Below are 23,222 nucleotides of genomic sequence, written 5' to 3'. Positions count from 1 at the left end.
CAGTATTGTGTTCATGTTCTTGTCCCCGCCAATACTGATGAGCTCCCAGGGACTCAGATAGTTAAGATACTTAGCAGGCTGTCAGAGCCTTAAGAAGGTTCTGAGCCCAGGACTGAGGTAGGGGTTACTTCTGGCTGAGGGGATTAGCAAAGGCTTGTGAAGTGGCTAAAGCCGTGACCTGGATATTTCAGGACTCAAATCCACCCTCATTGGAATTCTCTGGGTGACCGCCCAGCCCCTTTGGCAGGACAGCCAGTCACAGGCCCTGACTGTGCAGGACTTCCTGCCTCTGCAAAGGCAGTGGGGGGCTGAGCGGGGTTCTACCCGGCTGGGTCCGGGCAGAAGTTTTTCCTCCCCTTCTCCGAGTTTGTCCTCCTCATCGGTCACTCCCACTCACAGCTTTAAGATTCTGGAGCCCAAGAACTGATTCTCCCTGGATCCATGGTCTGTGGATCCCAATGTTCTGACTGGAGACGGGGAGCCAGCGAGACCTGGGGCTCCAGGGTCTGCCCAAGGAGGTTGCTCATGGGGGCAGACCTCTAGAGCAGGATTTGAGGCCAGGCCAAAGAGGTTAGTTACTGATGGGGGCTGCACAAATTGGGGGTTGTGGAGGGACGCCAGCTGGGAGGGAGAGACTGGAGAAGGGGGTGTGTGGAGAGCCCAAGAGGAGGCCCAGGGGGAGGTGGGCAGGCACAGCCTCTGTTGAAGGAGTCTCTCTAGGGCTGCTGGGTCCTTCACCTGTCATTGTCAGGCCTGGAGAGCTGGCTCTTAAGGAAGCCAGGCCACACCTCAAGGGAAGATGGAGGTTACCGGAAGGTCATACCTAAAATTATGGGCAAAACCAGGGAGAGTTATGAATAGGCTGAGTTAGGGCTTGTGTTTACGCTAATCTGAGGCCTTGCTTGGATTTCTTTTTAACCTAAACCACAGGCAAATATTCCCCTTTAGGGAGAGAACTCGCCAACATCTATTTAACATCCGTTAACTGTTGAGAGCATCCACTGTGTGCCAGACGCTTCGGTACACACAGAAAGAAACCCAGAGATGGGTGAGATGCCCTTATAGGGAGATCTTCCTCCTCCCTTCCTCAGTCTCTCTCTCTCTCGCTCCCCTCTCTGAAGGCGGTTTAGCTTTGAGCTAAGTATAGTGGCCTTGGGAGTCAAACGGATTAGGACAACTCCGAGCTTTGTCACTGACCAGCTCAGTACACGTTCGAGCCATTTCTGTTTTTCAAGCCCGGTGTCCTAATCCGCAAAGCGCATATGATAGTAATATCTACCTCATAGGGCCACCTTAGGGATAAAATGAGAGAAGCCCCATAAAGAACTTAGTGTGGTATCTGGGCTCAATAAGGCATCAGCTATTTTTATTAGCCATTCAACAAACATTTTTTTCCTAGGACACAATCTGTGCCATAGAGAGTGCCAGATGCTGCCAGGGAGAGATAAATGAGACACCGTCAAGGATTCACAGTCTAGTTTGTTCACTCGTTGATTGATTTCATCAATAAATGTGTATCATGCCCTACGCTGAGCATTGGAGATGTCAAAGTATTAATAAAAGACACTGCCCCTGTCCACAGGTGGCTCACAGCCTGCTGGGAGACACATTGCAACACAATATGATTGGTGGTGTGAAGAGAGAGAGCACATGGTACTGGGAGAGCTCAGAGCAGGGGTTGATCCAGTTCAGGGCAGGGCGATGGATTCACAAGACATTTTGGCAAAGCAGACCCAGCTTCCATGTTTCCCAGCTCACAGGTGCGCTCCTACACTAGGGCCTTTGTACTTGCTCTTCCCTCTGCCTGGAGCTTTCTTCCCCTAGGATGTCTCCATAACGTGCTCCTTCACCTCCTTCATGGCTTTACTCAAGTGTCACCTCCCCAGCAAGACCTTTCTCGGTCACCCTGTTTAAAGTGGCCACTCCAGGCCAGGGCGGTGGCTCATGCCTGTAATCCCAGCACTTTGGGAGGCCAAGGTGGGTGGATCACTTGAGGCCAGGAGTTCGAGACCAACCTGGCCAACGTGGTGAAACCCTGTCTCTACTAAAAATGCAAAACTTAGCCGGGCATGATGGTGCACGGCTGTAGTCCCACCTACTCGGGAGGCTGAGGCAGGAGAATTGCTTGAACCTGGGAGGCAGAGGTTGTAGTGAGCTGAGATTACACCACTGCACTCCAGCCTGGGTGACAGAGCAAGACTGTCTAAATAAATAAAGCGACCACTCCCACCATCAACAGTCCCCGTCCCCATCCCCAAACACACACACTCAGCACTCTACCCTGCTCCCTGCTTTATTTTTCTCCATTGCATCGATCACCACCTAACAAACTGTACATTTTACTTATTCGCTTGCCTATTTCTGTCTTCTCCCTCCAGAATGCAAGCTCTGCCATGAGGGCAGGGTTCTCAGCTGTGTTGCTCTTCGCTGTATCCCCAGGGTCTAGAACAGCATCTGGCACATAATAGGTGCTTGTTAAATAGTTATTGAATGATAAGTATGTTAAGTTTACAAAGATGAGTAGGCGTTGAGTAAGAGAAGAAAGGGAGGGAATAACAGATGAAAAGGGAAGAGGGGGAGGGAGAGAGAGAGAGGCAGAGAAAGAGAGAGAGAGAGAGAGAGAGAGATTGAAATTAGTGGGTTTAAGGAACTAAAAGCCTCACATCTGGCTTCTTCCCAGGAATGTCTTAGGAGTGGTATAAGGCAAGGCTGGAGTAGGTGCGGGACCATGTTCTGTGAGGGGAGACAGGTGCCTCTGACTTGGGCGGATGTGCTATGTGCTGTTACAGAGGTTAGGAAGATTGACCCAGGAAAAAAGGAGGAAGCCATGAACTCTGCTGGGGAGGTATCTGGGAAGGTGTCTCAAAAGAGGAGGCACCTCCTCTTAGGCCCAGGGAAAGAGTTCCAATGTTATTCTAGACGTGACGGACATTCTGAAGGCCTGTTCCCACATCCCCTGTCTTAAGAGACAGAAACTAGGTTAGAAACTCTTCGGTGCTTGCACTGGTGGATTTCACTTTGCATTTGGTCCTCGTAGTGCCTAACGGGACCTCTGCCCACAAAATTGCTCAAGAAACATTTGCTGGGTTGGATTGGGATTGAGACAGGTGGAGTGGCCTTGAATTGCAGATGATTCAGGCTCGTGAGCCTGGAACCTTGGGCACCATCTGTGATCTTGCCAGGCAGAGTGACGGCTTTTCCTAGGGTTTCTCCCTCCTCAGAAAAAGAAGGGACATTACCATGTGGAAAAATAAGTAGGCTTTAACTAGTTAGAAAAAGAGAGTGGAGAGCATTTTAGGTGGAGGGAAAACAACAGAAACGAAGACAGAAAGGAAGGTTAGTTCATGGTAGATGTCTTAAGAGTGAACAGTTTAATGGATTACATTTTTCAAAGATAAAACATGTATTTGCTATAAAGTTGGTGTGTGGATTGCCTTCTTAGCCAAGGTTATGGTCAAAGTTGAAATTGAGCCTGTTATTAACCAATAGCTGTAACATATGTATAAGCTGCATGTACATCCTAGGCTGACACCCAGATAGAATTAGTTGTGTGTATCTTTACAGGAAGCTGCCAATTTACAACCTGGCTGAAACCCACATGGGGCTGCTTCTACTTCCAGATTTAATTGGTTCATCAATCCCATCATTCTTTTATTCCACAAATAATTATCAGCCACCAGATATGAATTAGGGGTCGGGTGTGGTGGCTCACGCCTGTAATCCCAGCATTTTGGGAGGCTGAGGAGGGCGGATCACTTGAGGTCGGGAGTTCGAGACTAGCCTGGCCAACATGGTGAACCCCTGTCTCTATGAAAAATACAAATATTAGCCCAGTGTGGTAATCCCAGCTACTCAGGAGGCTGAGGCAGCAGAATCATTTGAACCCGGGAGGCGGAGGTTGCAATGAGCTGAGATCACACCACTGCACTCCCTGGGTGACAGAGGGAGACTCCATCTAAAAAAAAAAAATATATATATATATATATATATATATTTATACATATATTTATATAAAATAAAAATTTATATATATAAATATAAATATATATACACATACACACACACACACACACACATATATATAATATATATATTAGGCCCTCTGCTACCTGCTGATAATATCATAAAGCACAAGATGAACATGTTTCCTGCCCTCAGATACCTATATTCTAGGGGAAGGCATAAGGTACATGAGCCATAAACAAGTAAGTTAAAGAGAGTTAAAGATGATGGTCGGTGCCATGAAGGGGAAAACCAGGGTGACCTCGGGTAGGTAGTCAGGGGAGGCCTCCTGGAGAAGGTGGCATTTAAGGCGAGACCTGGAGGATAAAGAATCCAGGACTAAGTATTCTAGGCAGGGGGAGCAGGAAATGCAAAAGCTGTTGCTGGAAAAGCTCAGAGAGTTCAAGAATAAGTCAATTCCAGAGCACAAAATGTCAGACCCCGCGGGCATCCTGGAGCCCATCTGCTTCTCTCATACTGGTCATTGCTCTCGCAACATATCTGCACATGACTCCGACCTGCATAAAATGTTGTGGGGAGGGGGCCCTACAGGGCAGGGAGCACGAAATAGTTGACAGCTCTCTCCATGTTATGGAGCAACTGAAGGGCTCATGAGTTTTCTTTGTTTTTGAACCTTGACAAAATGTAATTTTAAAAACATTTTTTACAGGATGGAACCGAGGCTTCGTAACTGACAAAGCTGACTTCATGAGCTTTGACAGATCTCGTTTGCATTTTGGGTGTTTCCAACACTTAAAGATTAAGTTCCTTTTCCTGAGAAGTCGAGTGGGGGCATAGCCCACACACTCAGTGCCCACCTCCCATGTGACATTTCTTTTCCTAAAAAGTGGCAAATAAAAAGTGCCTTCCGGGGAGAGGAAACTCTCCACTCCCAAGACAGCTCATTCAATTCCCAGGACACATGAGCTGTTAGAAAAACGTTCTTGCATCGAGCCAAAATCTGACTGCTTAGTGCGTCCGTGCCTGGTGGGTGTTTGTTCCGCAATCTGGAGCCGCATGGGACAGTTCTGATTCCTCCTACTCCCCACAGCCCTTCAGAGATTTGGAGACAGACTGGGTACCCCCAGCCACCTTCCAAACCCAAGTCAGCCCCAATTCCCTCTCTTCTGTCTCCTGTGATCCAGACACCTCCTAAGCCTGCTCACATGCAGGCCCAGGACCAGGCACATCCCTCCGGGTGTGGGCTGCTAGGAGCCCTTGTTCTGGGCACCACACTCCTGCTATCACCGCCAAAGACGACCACTGCTTCTGTGATGTGACTAGTACTGAGTTTGGGGGTCATGCATGTGATTGCTGAACTGTGTTACCCACCCTCTCCTTGTGCATTTCAGCTTTGGGGGTCTTTAGACAGGGCCTGTTCACTCTCTTCTTACTGAACTCAGTTTATCTTGCTCTTGATCAAGATCAGGACAAGATCAAGATCCAACCTCCTTAGCCTGACACCCAAGGGCCTTTGTGACCTACCCAGCTCCATCTCTTTGGCCAGTCCTTCCCACCATTCCTGAATTCCTACTAAACACTTGAAGAAAGTTTCCGCGCAGTCACTTGCGGGCATGTCCCACCATCCTGTTAAAAATAATCAACATTTGGCCGGGCGCAGTGGCTCACACCTGTAATCCCAGCACTATGGGAGGCTGAGACGGGTGGATCACGAGGTCAGGAGATTCAGACCATCCTGGCTAACACGGTGAAACCCCGTCTCTACTAAAAAAAAAAAACACACACACACACACAATTAGCCGGGCGTGGTGGCAGGCACCTGTAGTCCCAGCTACTTGGGAGGCTGAGACAGGAGAATGGCATGAACCCAGGAGGTGGAGCTTGCAGTGAGCCAACATGGCACCACTGTACTCCAGCCTGGGCGTCTCAAAAAACAAAACAAAACAAAATGGAAAAAAAAAAAACCCAGCATTTATTGAGACCTTGCTGTGTGCCTAAATACCTGCTGTGTATCGACTCAGAACATAGAGATGAGACAGGCAAAATTATTTACCCTATTATTCATGATGGTGAACTAAGGCACAGGGCAGTTAAGACACTTGCCAAAGGTCACACAGCTAATAAGTGGTGGTTCCAGGGCACCGGCACCATGCATTCAGCCGCAGTCCATGGTGTGCAGCTTGTATTGGTTTATGAAGGCTGACCGAGATTCCTCCAGCAGAGAGCAAAAATTGTGAGGCAGACTGGACCTAAGACCGTAAGGGGTGGTTAAGGACTAGGGCAGAGTGAAACACATACCCTGTATATGGGGGCAGCTACTTCTCGCAATGGCCAGTTGTTGCCATGTAGGGGTCCAGACCAAGGATTGCTAGATCTTTTAAAGAGAAGCTGGAAATGGAAATGTGGAAATGTGGGTTTCTTTCTCTCTCTCTCTTTTTTTTTTTTTTTGACACTTACTCTCTCCCCTAAGCTGGTGTGCAGTGGTGCAACCTTGGCTCACTGCAACCTCCGCCTCCCGGGTTCAAGCGATTCTCCTGCCTTAGCCTCCCAAGTAGCTGGGATTACAGGTACTTGCCACCACACCCGGCTAATTTTAGTACTTTTTAGTAGAGACGGGGTTTCACCACATTGGCCAGGCTGGTTTCGAACTCCTGACCTCAATTCAGGCCTGCCTCGGCCTCCCAAAGTGCTGGGATTACAGGCGTGAGTCACTGTGCCTGGCCTAGGAATGTGGATTTCTGTCTAAGATCTCTTAGCATTTATACATTGGCAGCTAATTCCATTTTGTCTTTTTAAAGCACCGTGTAGACCAAGCAAAGCATTTCCTAGGGCTGTATGGAGCCCTGGCCTGAAAGTTTAAAACCAAAAATCCAGTTCTACTCATCAGCAATTATTGGAACACTGAACCCACTTAACCAACTGTACCTCAGCTCTCACTTTTCCACCTTGTTTATGAGGAAACCACGTGACACTCTGGTTAGAGGTCTTGTGAAAATCCCAATCATTATATCCTTACTGGGTCTCAACCCTTTTTTTGTAAAGAACATGGATTTGACAGACAGATGGGTCAGGTGTATGATTCTGGGTCCTCCTTTTACTAGCTGTGTGACCTTGGACGAGCTATGTAACATCTACTCCTCTGTTTCCCTGCTCACACACTGGGATCATAATGCCCCATGAGATTTTGTGAGAATTAAGGAATACCATGAATGCTGAACTTGCCTTGCACTTGTGGCATAGCAAATGTTCATTAAAGACTGAGCTCTTCCCTCATTCCTTTCTGAGCCATCAGCCTTGTAATCCCCTCCAACAGGAAATGCCAGAGTGGACAGCATATCAGATGAGTTCTATAACATTCCAGAGACAAGTAAGCTCCCTGTGGAAGGAGGGATCATGGAAGACTTCCTGGAGGAGGAAGACTTGATGTAGACTTTCTGCCAGTGAGCCCTGGGTAATCCTGTTCCATGTGCCAACAAACCATTTGACAAGGCCAGGGATATCTCAGCAGCTAGGGTTCTCAGGGTGAGGGAGTGTCCAGGTTTCCATGGCTACCCTTGGCAGGGCTTTAGCCCTGGGGCGAGCCTGCACGTGATAGACCCAGCAAATGACAGAGGACAAGTGTGTTTATGTGATGTTTAATTTGTTCTACAAATACTTCCTGGGGATCTATAATGGGTCAGACATTGTTCTAGGTGCTGGGATCAGAAATGGATCAGAGAAGAATTTTGCCCTCAACAGGCTTCCATTCAATTGGAAGTGGAAGTGGCTGGGGCATCTTTAATCACTGAAGTGTGAATGGTTGGATCCATTACCAAGAAAGGGGAACTGGGAAGGACTGAGTTTTGAGGGGACAGTGAGTTTAGTTCTGAGGTTCCCAAGGGTTATTGGGATAGAATATCAGACTCTATCTATCTATCTATCTATCTATCTATCTATCTATCTATCTATCTATCTATCTATCTACCTACCTACCTGTCTATCTATCTGTCCATTTCTGTGTAATCATATTTGACGTGTGGACTGGGCAATGGGGTGAGAAGGGAGCTGGAGCCAGAGGAGTCATGCATTCACTCAGCAAACTCTTACTGAGCACCTACTATGTGCCAAGTGCTGGGTTACAGAGGTGAAGCAGACACAGAGCCTACCCTCATAGAGTTCTCAGTTTACTGGAAAGACATAATCACAATAATATTTATGGTAGTTACGACTTATTGAGCACCTACAGGGTGCCAGGCACTGTCCCAGCCCCTCTGCCTGACTTATCTCATTGAATTATCAGCGTTACTAAGCGAGGCTGGTTCTATGATTATCCTATTTTACTCAGATAAAACTGAGACCCAAAGAGGTGAAAAAGCTGGTTCAGGTGGATACAGGTGGTCACAGCTGAGATGCAGATTTGAATACACGTCTCTCCTACGTTGGATCTTGGATCTGACATTGTGCTTTCTCCTGGTTCCTGTATTCAGTCATTCCTTCATTAAGCATTGTTTGCTGAGTCAAAGCTGGGGGCAGACTGCTCTGTCCGGGACACCCCCGGATGCCTGCATAGAAATAAGAGCTAAATCCCTGAACTCAGATGAGCTCAGCCAGAGAGCGGCTGAGACAGAGAAGGGCAACCTTGTGAAGCCCCGAGGGAGAGAGAGAGTTTTGAGAAGGAGGAGGTGGACTTCGAGATGAGTGCCCTGAGGGACCGAGCGGGTGACCCCCAAGCTTGGGCTATGCCAGGCTTTGGGGGTCCCTGAGAGCAAGCTCAAGAATGCAGCAGATGCCAGGCAGCGAAGGGTTCAGAGTGGGGGATGATGAAGGGCAGGCTTCTCTGTTTAGAAATGTGGCTTTTCGAGAAAAAAAGAAGTAGAATTGTCACCAGAGGCAAGGGATTAGTTTTCTCCTTTTCGTGGCTTGGTTTTGTTTGGTTGAGAATGGCGGGGCAGGTGTGTGTTCATAGGTGGGGGAGGAAACTGGTTGAGAAGGAGAAATGAAAATACAGGACGGGGAGAGGATGCTTCCCCATGGCTCCGATCACCGCCAGACACCATCTATGTTCACTTCTGTCTTCACTATCTGTTTCCCACCAGCCACAAGGGCAGCTCTGTAAAGGCACAAGTTCTGTCTCATTCACTGTGGGATCCCAGTGCCTGGCACACAGTAGACACTTCATAAATACTTTTGGTATTGAGTTGAATTCACAGGGTTCTTCTGGGAGCCCAGTTGTTAGTCCTAGGAAGAGAAGGATTCATGGGGGCCTTAAGGAGGAACTTCTCTCTGATGCTACCATGACAAGAGAGAGGGAGAGAAAAAGAATAGAACAGCAAGGAGAGGCAGGAGCCAAAAATCCAAGTCTTTGGCGGGGTACAGTGGCTCATGCCTGTCATCCCAGCACGTTGGGAGGCATGGGTGAGAGGATCACTTGACCCCAGGAATTCGAGACTAGCCTGGGCAACATGGTGGGACCCCAACTCTATAAAAAATGCACAAAGAGACTGGGTGCGGTGGCTCACGCCCATATCCCATCACTTTGGGAGGTTGAGGCGGGCAGATCACGAGGTCAGGAGATCGAGACCATCCTGGCTAACATGGTGAAACCCCATCTCTACTAAAAATACAAAAAATTAGCCAGGCATGGTGGTGGGCCCCTGTAGTCCCAGCTACTCGGGAGGCTGAGGTGGGAGAATGGCATGAACCCGGGAGGCGGAGCTTGCAGTGAGCCGAGATCGCGCCACTGCACTCCAGCCTGGGCGACAGAGTGAGACTTCATCTCAAAAAAAAAAAAAAAGAAAAGAAATTAGCCAGGCATGGTGGTGCCCACTGTAGTCTCAGCTACTCGAGAGGCGGAGGCAGGAGGGAGGATGGCTTGAGCCCAGGAGGTGGAGGCTGCAGTGAGCTGTGATTGTGCCTTTGCACTCCAGCCTGGGGGACAGAGACAGACCCTGTCTCAAAAAAAAAAAAAAAAAAAAATCCAAGTCTTCTCAAAAAAGTGTGTGCGGGGTGGTGGGGTGAGGGGCGGAATTAACAGAAGCAGAAAATGGAGAATACTAGTAGGTACCTATGTCTTGTGAAAACACTCTAGAAGGTGAGCTGTCATTGATTTATTAGCATTACTCTGCATTTGCTATGGCTCTAAGCTATACATGTATAAATTCATTTAATCCTAACAACAGCTCTCCGAGGCAGGTGAGCTTCAGTCAGTCCTGAGGCACTGTGGCCAGTGGTGAGGAAGCCAGGATTTGAACCCAGGACTTGGAGCTGATACAGAACCTGTGATGTTACCCACTGGGCCACACACTTCCCCAACTGACATGAGTTTATATACCTTATTTTTATGTTTATGTATTCATTTATTCATTAATAGAGACAGGGGTTTGCTGTGTTGCTCAGGCTAGAGTGCAGTGGTGTGATCATAGTTCACGGCAACCTTGACCTCCTGGGCTCGGGCCATCCTCCCACCTGAGCCTCCCAGGGTGAGCCGTTGTGCCTGACCCACCTGTGCCTTGTTTTATATGGTACATTCCTCACCAGGAGCCTCTGCGGCTGGAGGGGCTCATAATTCTCACATTTTACATGAAGAATAGAGAAGTGTAGTGACTCGCCCAGGCTCACACAGATACTAAGTGGCTGAGCTGGGACTCCAGCTTGCATCTCTCTAACTGCAAGCCTGGCACTTTCCCCTTCCCTGAGGGAAGACCTGTAGGAAGTTGGCACGGAATCAGGTGCCAAAAAAGGGCTACCACCTGGACGTGGCAGGCAACGTTCTGTGGTGTTTCTACAGGCATCTCCTGAGTCACCCCAGCTCAGGAACGGGGCAGAAAAAGTTGGGGGTTGGCAAGTTAGGAACAACAGGAAGAGGACGGGGACAAAGCTTCAAGTCCGCGAGTGGGGCTGCCTGTCCTCCCTGGCCGTTCCTGGGTTGAGGCTGAGCGAGACAGGATGAAATCTGAGCAGGAGCCCAGGGCTGGGGGACTTGGCAAAGCCCCAGTGTGGTGGGTGGGAGGGAGGCCGTGCCCTGGAGGGGGATTCCAGGGTTCCTGTTCTTGGCGGGGAAGAGCCCTGGATCGTGGGTGGCCCAAGCCCGACTGATCACCATCTCTCCTGATAGCCACCTGGGCACTGTGACCTGTTTCAGAAAACAGCTGCTTCTGTGGCGGTAATCCCAGCACTTCGGGAGGCTGAGGTGGGTGGATCACTTGAGGTCAGGAGTTCGAGACCAGCCTGACCAACATGGTAAAACCCCGTATCTACTAAAAATACAGAAATTAGCCAGGTGTAGTGGCGTGCACCTGTAATCCTAGATACTTAGGAGGTTGAGGCAGGACAATTGTTTGAACCAGGGAGGCAGAGGCTGCAGTGAGCTGAGATAGGACCACTGCCCTCCAGTCTGGGCGAAAGAGCGAGATTTTGTCTCAAAAAAAAAAAAAAAAAAAAAACAACCAAAAGAAACAAATTCTGAGTACACAGTGGAAAACATTCCCCAGGGGTCGTGCCAGGGTGAGGGGAAGTAGAGCTTCGTATGCGAGTTACCAGGAATCTTGGAGCTGGCCCACGCAGGAGTGTGGGAGGCAACAGAGAGGTCCTTAAAACCAGGCGGGCCCAGCCCTGGCCTCTTCCGCGGGCCTGAGGACATAGAAAAGGTCGCACTGGTGAGGAATCTCATCTTTGGGGCTGCTTTGCCTGAGGGAGGTGCAGAGAGCAGGGCCAAGAGAGGGGCTATGAGAGGAAACACCTGTCCCCCTTGGTCAGGGGAGCAGGGCCTGGAGAGGGGTGAACCCCCATCACCTCCCTCACAGACAGCAGGAGGTGTCCGTGATGTGAGGCTCCGCACTGTGCATTCTTTCCAGCCAGGAGACGTGAACTGGGAGGTCCTGGAGCTGCTGCATGTGGACTTGGGGGACCCATCCCTTGGCGACCTCGCCACGTCCCAGCCTCCACATCTTCCTTTGGGCTGTCCATCTCTATTCTCTCCCCTCTCATTACTGCAACCGCTGCCCTCCTCCGAAATTCTCTCGCGGCTATGCACTTCCTCTCTGTGGTGGTTTGATTAAAATAGCTCAGCCCACATCCTCCTCCTGGGGCCCACTTTGGGCTCTACTGAGTGGAGTGGCTGTCCACTCTTCAGGGCAGCCGCTCCACGCCTCTGCCGCCACCACCATGAAACTGCTTTTTCACTCTTTCCAGGGTGTTCTCAAATGCACCTGGGAGGCTGGTTTTCTCCAGGTATGGGGAGGCCAACAGATCAAGAAATGATTGCCATTTAAAAGATAGCTTGTTATTTACAGCTCCCAGAAGAGGGCGTGATTCCCACCCAGGGACACGCAGGAAGTGCCAGGTCGGCAGGTCAGGAGGAGCCTTGGGAAGCATCGCCCAGGGCCTTTGCTGTGATCTTTGGGAAAGGCTGGTAGGGCAGGAGACACAGTTTAGGACTGGCCAGTTTGAATCAGGTCAGCGGGACTCCAGGCTTCCCTAGTTGTCCAGTGTCTGGCCCTGGGGTGATTTAGGGCAGGAGAAACCTTGGCTTAGAGTGTGAGGGTAAGGGAAAGGTGGCCTGGGTGTGCCAAGGGACTGGCTGTGTCAGCAGTGGGATGCATCCATACAGGCCTCAGCATCCTCAGTTCTTGCCTCCTCAGAAGAAAGAATTCTCACGCCTGTAATCCCAGCACTTTGGGAGGCCGAGGTGGGTGGATCACGAGGTCAGGAGATCGAGACCATCCTGGCAAACATGGTGAAACCCTGTCTCTATTAAAAATACAAAAAATTAGCTGGGCATGGTGGCGGGCACCTGTAATCCCAGCTACTTGGGAGGCTGAGGCAGGAGAATCGCTTGAACCCGGAAGGTGGAGGTTGCAGTGAGCCGAGATGGTGCCACTGCACTCCAACCTCGTGACGGAGTGAGACAAAAGAAAGAATTTGACTGAGGGGCATAAGGCAGAAGGAGAGACTGAGGCAAGTTTCACAGCAGAAGTGAAAGCTTATTAAAAAGCTTTAGAGTAGCGATGAAGGGAAGTAAAGTATACTTGGAAGAGGGGCCAACCAGGTGACTTGAGAGATTCAGGGGTTCTGTTTGACCTTTGACTTGGGGTTTTATACATTGGCATACTTCCGGGGTCTTGTTTTCCTTATCCGCCCACCTGCTAGCACTTGGGAGGGAGCATGCGCAGTGTGTTTACTGGAGTTGTACGCGTGTTCCCTTGAGGCATTCTTCTCTCACCAGCCGAACATCCCTAGCAGGTCCTATACCAGTTCAACTCTGCCATTTTGCCTCTTCATGCGCATGTGTGAGCCTACTCACCCAATACCTGAGATCTGACTGGAAGCGACTGACCACCAGCTTCAGGTGTTCCTGTGTATTGGGAGACTGCCTTTCCCTGGTGCTGGCTGTGACCAGTTATTATTTTAGAGAGACGGTTAACAACTGCCTGCCCATCGCCTGATGGTTGCCTGACATTCCTGTCCTGCTCCTGTCTGACCAGCTACCTACTGTCACAGTCGGTCTGCAGGTGAAAGGCATGCTCACAGAGGAGCCATGTGAGGTGTCTAGGAATTAACTAGCCCTGGAAGGAGCAGGCTGTCTCTGGCCTCCAAGATGTCAAAGCGTCCTAAAATACAGAAAATCGAAAGCATGTTTAGTGCCCAGGGATGCTCAGAGGCAGTGGAGTGTAGAGTCAGTCAAGGAAATAGATTGACAGTCCTGGTCACTTAATCTGCCTGAGCCTCAATTTCCTTATCTGTAAAATCAACAACTGCTATTCATTCAACAAGTGGCTGTTTAAAAGGACAGACTCCAGGCCTGCCAAGGTCATTGATGGGTTTAGAGAGATAGCACGTAGTGTTTGGCACACCAGAGATGCCCAGGGAGTGGCAGTTGGTGTCACTGTGCTGCAGCCCCCAGGGAGAGGCAGAGAAAGATTGGTGTGGAATGGTGGTGTCTAGGGCCATTTCTTTGGCTGTTTGGAGCCCTTGGAGCAGAGGCTATGGGTGGACAGAACCCTCAGGAATGTTCTTGGGATTCAGACTTGCTGCCGGACAAGGGTTGTCATGGAGGCCAGCTGTGGACAGAACCCTCAGGAATGTTCTTGGAACTCAGAGTTGCTACTGGACAAGGGCAGGAGCCCCGGGGAGTCTGAGGCATATTTGGAGGCCAGGTCTTGGGAGGTGCCAGGGGTTCAGGGAGAGCTCTGGCACAAGCGACCATTCAACTCAGGGACTTGAGACAACAGAGCACTGAAGGGGAGAGCCCCAGGCCTGCCCAGCTGTGGACAAACAAGGACTTTGGATCCTGGGAGGAAGGGAATCAGGCAGCTGCTGGTAAGGAACCTCTGAGAAGCCAAATTAGAATCAGGTGCTGGCCTGAGACACATGGAATTTCCTGGACTCTAGGCTGGCAATGGCTGTTTTTACCAAAGACAGATTCTAAGGAGTGAAGCCAAGGGCTCTGGCCTGAGAGGTAGAGCACGAGAAGGAACAAGCACAGACCCCTCAAAGGATTCATGCCTCTGGGAAGCGAGGTTGTGTGGTGCAGTGAGGGACACAGAAGGACGGGGCTGAAATCCGGCCTCCACTGCTTAATGGCTGTGTGACCTCTGGCAAGGTCCCGGAGCTTTCTGAGCCTCAATTTTCCCAGTGGCAAAATGAAGACAGTGATACCTACCCTGCAGCACTCTCATGAACCCCCAGTGTTGACTTATTCTTTAGGTAGACATAGTGCCTGGGTCCCAGGAGAATGTCTTAATTTTATAAATTCTTTCAAAATCAAGAGGAAAGAAATGAACATAATAATAATGAATATATAATAATAAATCCAGCTTGGATTACGTTTTTCTTTATACCAACATAGTTGTCAAAAATAATCATGTGAATATAGAGATAAATATAAAGATATAGCAGAAAGATACCTGCAAAGGCAAAAGCGCTTGGGGCCCATAAGAGACATAACCAGGCCCTGAAAGCCACTGGCACATTGTGGGTGCCCAGGCTTCATGGCTGAGCACCTACTCTGGGCCAGGCACTATTCTCAGTGTTAGAATAGAGGGGTGCATCCGCCCAGCCTCTGCCTGCAAAGAACCATCAGGGTAAACATCCTTGAAAACAGGCAACTACAGCACCGTGAGCTAAAACGAGTATGAGACATAGAATCATCGGCTTTCCTTCTGCCCTCCTGCTGTGGGCGTCAAGTGCTGTCTGTCCAGGAATTTTTTTCTTCCGTCTTGCATCTTTCATCAAAGGCTGTGTCTAGGTTATATCAAGTCCTGCTTCTCCATGTATGCCACCAAATCTCCATTTAAGAATCCTGCCCATTCTCTGGTCCCTTTTAGCCATTTGCCAACAGGGTGAGTATGTCTGGGGTGTTTGTGGTTAAGAGTGCACTGGTAGCAGGGACAGTGTACCTGCAAATGCTTCCATTATCCCCTCTGCCTCCAGGGCCCTCCATGGACCTATAGTTTTTTTGCCTCATCTTTTCTGGCTGGACTCACCTTGTTTATTGCCCACCATGATGGAGAGTGGAATAGGCGGGGCCTGGTGGGGAGCCGGGGTGGGATCTGAATGGGCCACGGGGGCGTTGCCTGATAGACCTGTCGTGGGATGTGTTTTCTTTTCCAGAACCCTAGAGATGAAGGGCTTCCTCCCACTGGCTTGGTTCCTGGCTTGTAGTAAGTGCTGGCCCCATGACCTCCGAATGAACTTCTACCCCATGGGAGTAACAGGGTGGTGAAAAGGACACCAGCCATTGAGGTTGTAGAGACTTGGGTTTGAATCTTGGCTCTGCACTGACTTCATAGACGTCAGCAGGAACCTTCATGCCTCCGAGCCTCTGCTTCCTCATCTGGCACGGGCTAGATGCTTAAGGCATAAGGCTGTGGCAGGGTCCTAGGAGATATTGTACCTCAGCTGTGTAAAGGTTGTGGACATGGAGGTTATGTGGCTGGCAAATGTACGAGGCAGATATTTTCCTTGTATGCAAATAAAATAAGATTTTAAAAATCCCCAAATCAATCCAAATAAAAATCGAAACTCTTATCTAAATGTCCCAGCCTATGATTCCTGGGTCATTCTCAGCTCAGGCTTGTCCAGCTGGGAAGTGACTGTACAGATGGCTTTAGTCCCATCCTGCAGCCCCGTGACCGTATATACAACAACCCCCTGACAGGCTGTCCTGCTCTTTGATGTCTTGCCAGATCGCTGGAGATGCCGGGAGGAGCTGGAGGCCTGGTGCAGGGAGAGCCTTGGGCTCGCTGTGAAACCCTGGACAGGGCACCTTTTCCCTCCATGCCTCAGTTTCCCGTTTGTAAGATGAGGGAACTGGCTTCAGCGATTTTTAAGAGTCCTATCCTGCTTTTAGATTCTCTGCCTTATGTTCTAAAGGGTGTGAGGGGAGGGAGTGGTGGGGAAGAGGGATGTATTGCCAAGAGAGACAGGAAACTCCTGTCTGCTGCTTCATGCAGATACATTATGAATTACACCTTATGGCCGGGCGCAGTGGCTCAACCCTGTAATCCCAGCACTTTGGGAGGCCGAGATGGGCGGATCACGAGGTCAGGAGATCGAGACCATCCTGGCTAACACGGTGAAACCCCGTCTCTACTAAAAAATACAAAAAACTAGCCGGGCGCGGTGGCGGGCGCCTGTAGTCCCAACTACTCGGGAGGCTGAGGCAGGAGAATGGCGTGAACCCGGGAGGCGGAGCTTGCAGTGAGCTGAGATCCGGCCACTGCACTCCAGCCTGGGCGGCAGAGCGAGACTCCGTCTCAAAAAAAAAAAAAAAGAATTACACCTTATACGTCATGGTCACTTACTTTGTGTCTGCTACCATGCTCAAAATTTACACACTTAATCTTATTTTAACCCTCATGATAACTCCAAGATGCAGCTGCTAATTTTGGGTCGTCGTTTTCCAGATGATGAAACTGAGGCTCTGACTCCATTCAATACCATACTTTGAATTAGTGGCACAGCCAGGATTTGAACCCAGGTCTGCTCATTTTTCAATTCCAAACTCTGAACCAATTCTCCATACTGCTTGCACCTCCCTTCCCACTAATTGAGAGAATAAAAAAGAGACACACAGGTCCGTCCCTCCAAGCCCTGGGTGGGAGAAAAGGTAGGAGATGTTGGGCAGTGGGCCTAAAGCAGGGCTGGGCTGCCTGGGTGTCACCTGGGGACATGGGCTATCTTCCAGGTGTGCCTGCTGTGCAAGGAGGCTTGCTGGACCTAAAATCGATGATCGAGAAGGTGACAGGGAAGAATGCCCTGACAAACTATGGCTTCTACGGCTGTTACTGTGGCTGGGGCGGCCGAGGAACCCCCAAGGATGGCACTGATAGGTGAGCTGATTGCTATAACTGCCCTTTGGGCTCCAGGCTCTGCACCCATGTTTTCTTGTTCAATTACATATCAGTTCTGGAAGATGAGTATTAAAGTACCATTTTACAAATAAGAAAACTGAATCTGAAAGAAGTTAGCCGGAAATCCCAAGATCTCAGTGGCCTAAGGTGTCAGTTGGTCGACTGTGGCGTAACAAGTGGTCCTCAATGTAGTAGCTTATACAGCACTGGTCATTTACTATGCTTATGAATCTGCCATTTGGGTAGGGCTTGTGGGGGTGGCTTGTCTCAGCTTCAGCTTGGACAACTGGGGCTGGACAATCCACCTTCCAGATGGCTCACTCCTATGGCTGGCAAGTGGTCAGCATCTCCTGGCGTAGGAGCGGGTCAGAGGCCTCAATTCCTGTCACTTAGGCCTCTCCAAGGATGTTCAGGATTCCTCCCAGCATGGTGACTCTTGGGTTGCAAGACTGAGTGTCCCCAAACTGCAAGACCAAAGAGTATGCTGTTTTATGGTCAGCCTCAGAAATCCCATTGTGTCACTTACACTGTCCTCTTGGTCAAGACAGTCACAAAGGCTTTAAGAGGGAGGGTATCTAGAGTCCACCTCTTGATCGGGAAGTGCTAAAGTTCTAGAAGAATGTGTGAAATGGGAGATTTTGTTCCTTGGAAAGCATACCCAGCTGGGTTAACAATTCCGATACTGCTAGACATATATAAAGGAAAGGGATGATTAAGCAAATGAAGGACAGATGGTTGGGGCCAAGTTTCTCACTGTTGGAGTGGGATAAGTCAGGGCAGGAAGCCAGAATGATCCATGTGCAAAAGGACTAGAGTTGCAGATGTCAGTATGGACTCCTGTTTAGCTTATTGTAGATGCAGATGTTTACATGTGGAAGTATGCATAGGTAGCAGTATGCATAGATAGCGTGGATATATTAGTATCATATAAGATGTAAGTAATAGGAGAAAATGGTGTTTCCTCTGTTAGATCTTCTCAGTTTTTCTGTAAACCAAGAATACTTTTTATGTGCAATCTGCTACACCTAACATACAGTCATCCCTCGGACTGGTTCCAGGACCCCTGTGAATATCAAAATCTGCAGATGCTCTAGTCCCTGATATAAAATGGCACAGTATGTGCATATAACCTGTGTGATCATATACTTTTTTTTATACACATGGGCAAATAGAAACATTCTTTTGCTATCAGTGGAGAGGGTCTAAAAGAAATGACACCCCAGTAGCAACAAGCACACTTAATGCCTAGATCTAGTTTCCAATGTCATTCTTCAATAGAAGGCCCCTTCCAAGTCATATATATATATATAAATATAAATTATAGATAATATAAATTTTATATATATACATATTCATATATAGCCAGGGTTCCTTGAAGAAATGGCCAATTCTAGGACCAAGGCAGGAAATATACAAGATGAACCTGGAACTTCTTTTAGTGCCAAAAAGTAACGAAGTGCTTAAATAAACACAAACAAAATGAAAGCCCACATTGATGGGGATGTGACAAGGGGCACCTGTGCCGACTGAAAGAGCCCCCAGTGTACACTGGAACAATTTAGCAACAAAATAACCCCAAACTCCAGTCTTATGAGAAAAAAGAATATCAGACAAATCCCAATAGTGGGCATCTTATAAAATATCTAACCAGTACTCCTCAAAACAGTCAAAAACAAGGAAAGTGTGAGGAACTACCACAAACAAGAGGGGCCTAAAGAGACAAGACAATGGGCCAGACACGATGGCTCATGCCTGTAATCCCAGCACTTTGGGAGGCCGAGAGGGGTGGATCACCTGATCACCTGAGGTCAGAAGTTCAAGACCAGCCTGACCAATGTAGAAAAACCCCATCTCTACTTAAAATTTACAAAATTATCTGGGCATGGTGGCGCATGCCTGTAATCCCAGCTACTCAGACGGCTGAGGCAGGAGAATTGCTTGAACCTGGGAAGCAGAGGTTGCGGTAGTGAGCTGAGATCACGCCATTGCACTCCAGCCTGGGCAATGAGAGCGAAACTCCATCTCAAAAAAAAAAAAAAAAAAAAAAGAAGGACAAGACAATGAAATGTAACATGGCATCCCCAGTGGGATCCTGGGACAGAAAAACGACATTAGGTTAAAAACTAGGGAACTCTGATTACGGCTTTTTTTTTTTTTTTTTTTTTTTTTTACAATTAGTAAGATAATAATGATGTACTATTATTTAGTGAATAATTTTCATTAATAATGTATCAATATTGGTTCACTAATTCTAACAAGGGTATCATACTAATATAAGATGTTAGTAATAGGAGGAACTAGGTGTTTCCTCTGTAAGATCTCAATTTTTCTGTAAACCAAGAAAACCTTTTATATGCAGTCTGCTACACCTAACATACAGTCATCCCGTGGACTGGTTCCAGGATCCATTCCCGTGGATACCAAAATCTGCAGATGCTCTAGTCCCTGATATAAAATGGCATAGTATTTGCATATAACCTATGTGATTGTATCCCCCCAAGCTTTTTTTTTTTTTTCTTTGAGACAGGGTCTCAGTGGTTACCCAGGCTGGAGTGCAATGGTGCGATCTCAGCTCACTGCATCCTCGACCTTCTGTGCTCAGGTGATTCTCCCACCTCAGCCTCCTGAGTAGCTGGGACTACAGGCGCATGCCACCATGCCTGGCTGATTTTTTGTATATTTTTAAGTAGAGACAGGGTTTCACCATGTTGCCCAGGCTGGTCTCAAACTCCTGGACTTTAGCAGTCTGCCTGCCTTGGCCTCCCAAACTGCTGAGATTATAGGCGTGAGCTACTGCGCCCGGCTGTGATCATATACTTTAAATCATTTCTAGACTACTTGTCATAGCTGATACAATGTAAATGCTATGGAAGTTGTTGTTGTATTGTTTGGGAATAATGACAAGAAAAAAGTATGTACACGTTTAGTACAGACACAAGAAATTAGGCCTGCTTACATTTTCCATCCATGTTGGTTGATCCACAGATGCGGGACCTGTGATATGAGAAGTTTATTTCTGGCTCACATAACAGTTCAGTATGAATCACACGTTGGCTCCTCCCATCTTGTAGTTCTGCCATCACCTATGGCTTCGGAATCCTCAGAACGCTGGGTCATCTCCATCCAGCCAAAGGATGGAGGCAGAGGGACAGTGGAGTAAAGTGTGGGAGGTTTGTCTGGGCAGGTCTGGAGGTGGAGTGCATTAATTCCACCTACCTCACCTGGCTGGGACCAAGTCATGTGGCCACACCTACCTGCAAGAGAGGCTGGGAAATGTAGTCTAATCACGAGACCAGGAGGAAAACGAGGGTCCATGACCTGCTGGCTGGAAATGAGGAACAGGAAATTACTCAGTCACACTACAAGATCCTCTCTGCCACATCGCGTCCACCAAGGTGGCCTCTGCTAAAGTGACATGGTTGAATTTTTGCTTCTATTAGGGACGGGGGTCAGGAGGGCATCCCTCCCACTTGGGATCTAAGTCTCTTGCATGGACAGGTGCTGTTGGGTGCATGACCACTGCTATGGGCGGCTGGAGGAGAAGGGCTGCAACATTCGGACACAGTCCTACAAATACAGATTCGCATGGGGCCTGGTCACCTGCGGTAAGGCTGGGGCTTCCCGTTCAGGCCATTGGAAGAGCACCTGACTTTAAGTTCAGCTGCCCTAGAGGACAGCCAGCCTGTATCTTGTTGAGGGAGGAGGGGTTGGGTACAGAACTGGGATGAGAGGAGCAGGATTACTGCGGCTATATCAGTCCCCCAGGGTAGGGCTGAAACATCTTAGCATCCACCGGGTGCAAATGCTTGACATGCTTCCTTTTCCTTGATTCCCCCCAAATATACCTGTAGAGTAGGTTTAGTCTCCTCCATTTTAGACATCAGGAAACAGAAGCTTGAAGGCCTGCCAGTGCACACAGCACGATTCAGGCTCAAGGCCTCTGAGTTCAAGGCTAAGTCTGGGGATGGTTCTGCTCTGTGAGAATGAGAGTTCCTCCAGAGCAGCAGCTGCCTCCATCATCAGACTGGGAGTCCCCCGGAGGAAGGAAGGTGCTTCCTCTATCAGACTGGGAACTCCCTGAGGGCAGGAACTGTCTCTTGAACTGAAACCTCACCCTGAGCAGCAGCTGCGCCCCTTCCATCAGATTCTCTATTCCCCTGATTTAGGAGCCATGCCTCTTTCATCAGGCTGAAAGCTCCTTGGAGCAGGAGGTCCATGGGGTCTCTACTGAGACTGGAGCATGCTCTTCCCGCCCTCATTCTGTTCTTGGTGTCCTGTTGCAGAGCCTGGGCCCTTCTGCCATGTGCAGCTCTGTGCCTGTGACCGGAAGCTCGTCTACTGCCTCAAGAGAAACCTATGGAGCTACAACCCGCAGTACCAATATTTTCCCAACATCCTCTGCTCCTAGGCCTCCCCAGCGAGCTCCTCCCAGACCAAGACTTTTGCTCTGTTTTTCTACAACACAGAGTTCCGACTCTGCTGGATTCCTGAGAGAGGCTCCTAAGTCACAGACCTCAGTCTTTCTCGAAGCTTGGAGGACCCCCAGGGCCACACTGTACCCTCTAGCAAGTCCCTGGAGAGTGACTCTGGTCACAGGACTTGGTAGGGTCCCAGGGTCCCTAGGCCTCTACTTCTGAGGGCAGCCCCTCTGGTGCCAAGAGCTCTCCACCAACTCAGGGTTGGCCATGTCTCTTTTCTTCTCTGAAGACAGCGTCCTGGCTCCAGTTGGAACACTTTCCTGAGATGCACTTACTTCTCAGCTTCTGCGATCAGATTATCACCACCGCCACCCTCCAGAGAATTTTTACACAGGAAGAGCCAAATTGACTCTCTAAATCTGGTGTATGGATATTAAATAAAATTCATTCTCAAGGCTAATAAAAACCACACAGACATTTTCCTCTGCTGTGGGGGATCGCTGGTGCCTCCTTCTCTGCCGCTGGGGTAATAAACCCAAAGTTATCTACGTTATCTCAGAGACAGAAAAGAAGATTAGTAAATGCAGGGTTTTCTGGGATGAGCTTCAGGCTTTCTCTTGGGCTTATTTCCTTAAACCTTGGGGTCCTCTCCAGTGTTGGGTCTCATTCTTCCTCGATGGGGTGGGGGAAAGATAACTGGTGATTACGCCAGCTTCAGCTTCCAGGCCAGAGAGGGTGGCATTGAGATCCCAGTGCTGGTTTCTTCAGCTGTGTGGTCTTGGACCCATTACTGAACCTCTCTGACTTTCAGTCTATTTGAGAAAGAAACTGTCTTGTTCCTTGCAATGTAAAATGAGACTTCTAAAGCCCACCTTGATGCTGATATGGGGGATGCTAAGATTCTAGGATTTCACACAGCAGGAATTTGTTTTAAATAGGTGTCAGCTATGGGGTTTATTTTTTTACAAAGTAAGGACATTTAAAAAACCAACCCGTCTATCAATTCACAAAAGAAAGGATGTTTGTTCTGATACCAAGACTGCAAGAAGAAAGGATGTATTCCAAAACAAAGGAACGTCCTTCCAAGAAAGTACCTGTGGCTTCTTTATTCCGACATACCCCAAAATAACTGCATGATAAATAGGGTCTATATTTAAAAAGCTCTAGTGGTGAATGTTTTCAAAATAAAATTTAATTTTATGAGATTACCCTGAATGCACCAGTGCTTTAGAAAAGTTTGATTTAGACTCGGTGTCTATATTTGACAATGCCACACAGGGAGGGACTTAAATGCCGAATTTGCTCATGAAATATTTAAAATCAAAGCCGTTTCCCAGATCCAATTTTGAATGGGTATGTGGGGGAAATTGAAGGCTTCACTCTAATTCCATTTTCCTTCAATCGTGATATTCTGGATGACAGAGAAGAGAACCCAGTCCAGACCTCTCCCTTCTCCCGTGAGAGTCAGGTGGGAGGCAGAGCAGTGTTTTGCTGGTAAGTTCTGCTGGAG

At 48.7% G+C, this 23,222-nt stretch overlaps 1 protein-coding gene across 9 annotated transcripts; it reads left to right on the top strand.

Annotated features, from left to right (window-relative positions):
• The first annotated feature begins 299 nt into the window (after positions 1 to 299).
• Positions 300 to 22,918, top strand: PLA2G5 (phospholipase A2 group V). Of its 9 annotated transcripts, none has more exons than XR_012429466.1 (6): positions 300 to 570; positions 15,553 to 15,602; positions 17,129 to 17,273; positions 20,280 to 20,689; positions 20,793 to 20,899; positions 21,578 to 22,918. XR_012429466.1 is itself a non-coding variant. In XM_065528751.2 (6 exons), the coding sequence occupies exons 3-6, from the start codon at positions 15,563 to 15,565 to the stop codon at positions 21,700 to 21,702; spliced, it is 417 nt and encodes a 138-aa protein (XP_065384823.1). In that variant the 5' UTR covers positions 300 to 570; positions 11,057 to 11,597; positions 15,553 to 15,562; the 3' UTR covers positions 21,703 to 22,918. The 9 variants fall into 9 exon arrangements, 7 of the variants coding, with proteins under 7 accessions (XP_065384823.1, XP_073884296.1, XP_005544620.1 ...); XM_065528751.2 differs by lacking the exon at positions 20,280 to 20,689 and adding an exon at positions 11,057 to 11,597; XM_074028195.1 differs by lacking the exon at positions 20,280 to 20,689 and having other exon boundaries at positions 22,002 to 22,918.
• The last annotated feature ends 304 nt before the right edge of the window (positions 22,919 to 23,222 follow it).

The sequence above is a fragment of the Macaca fascicularis genome, chromosome 1 (genome assembly GCF_037993035.2).
Source record: "Macaca fascicularis isolate 582-1 chromosome 1, T2T-MFA8v1.1".
Classification (NCBI taxonomy): domain Eukaryota; kingdom Metazoa; phylum Chordata; class Mammalia; order Primates; family Cercopithecidae; genus Macaca; species Macaca fascicularis.
Note: the sequence above shows the minus strand (reverse complement) of the source record. Positions and strands in the feature narration are given on the sequence as shown.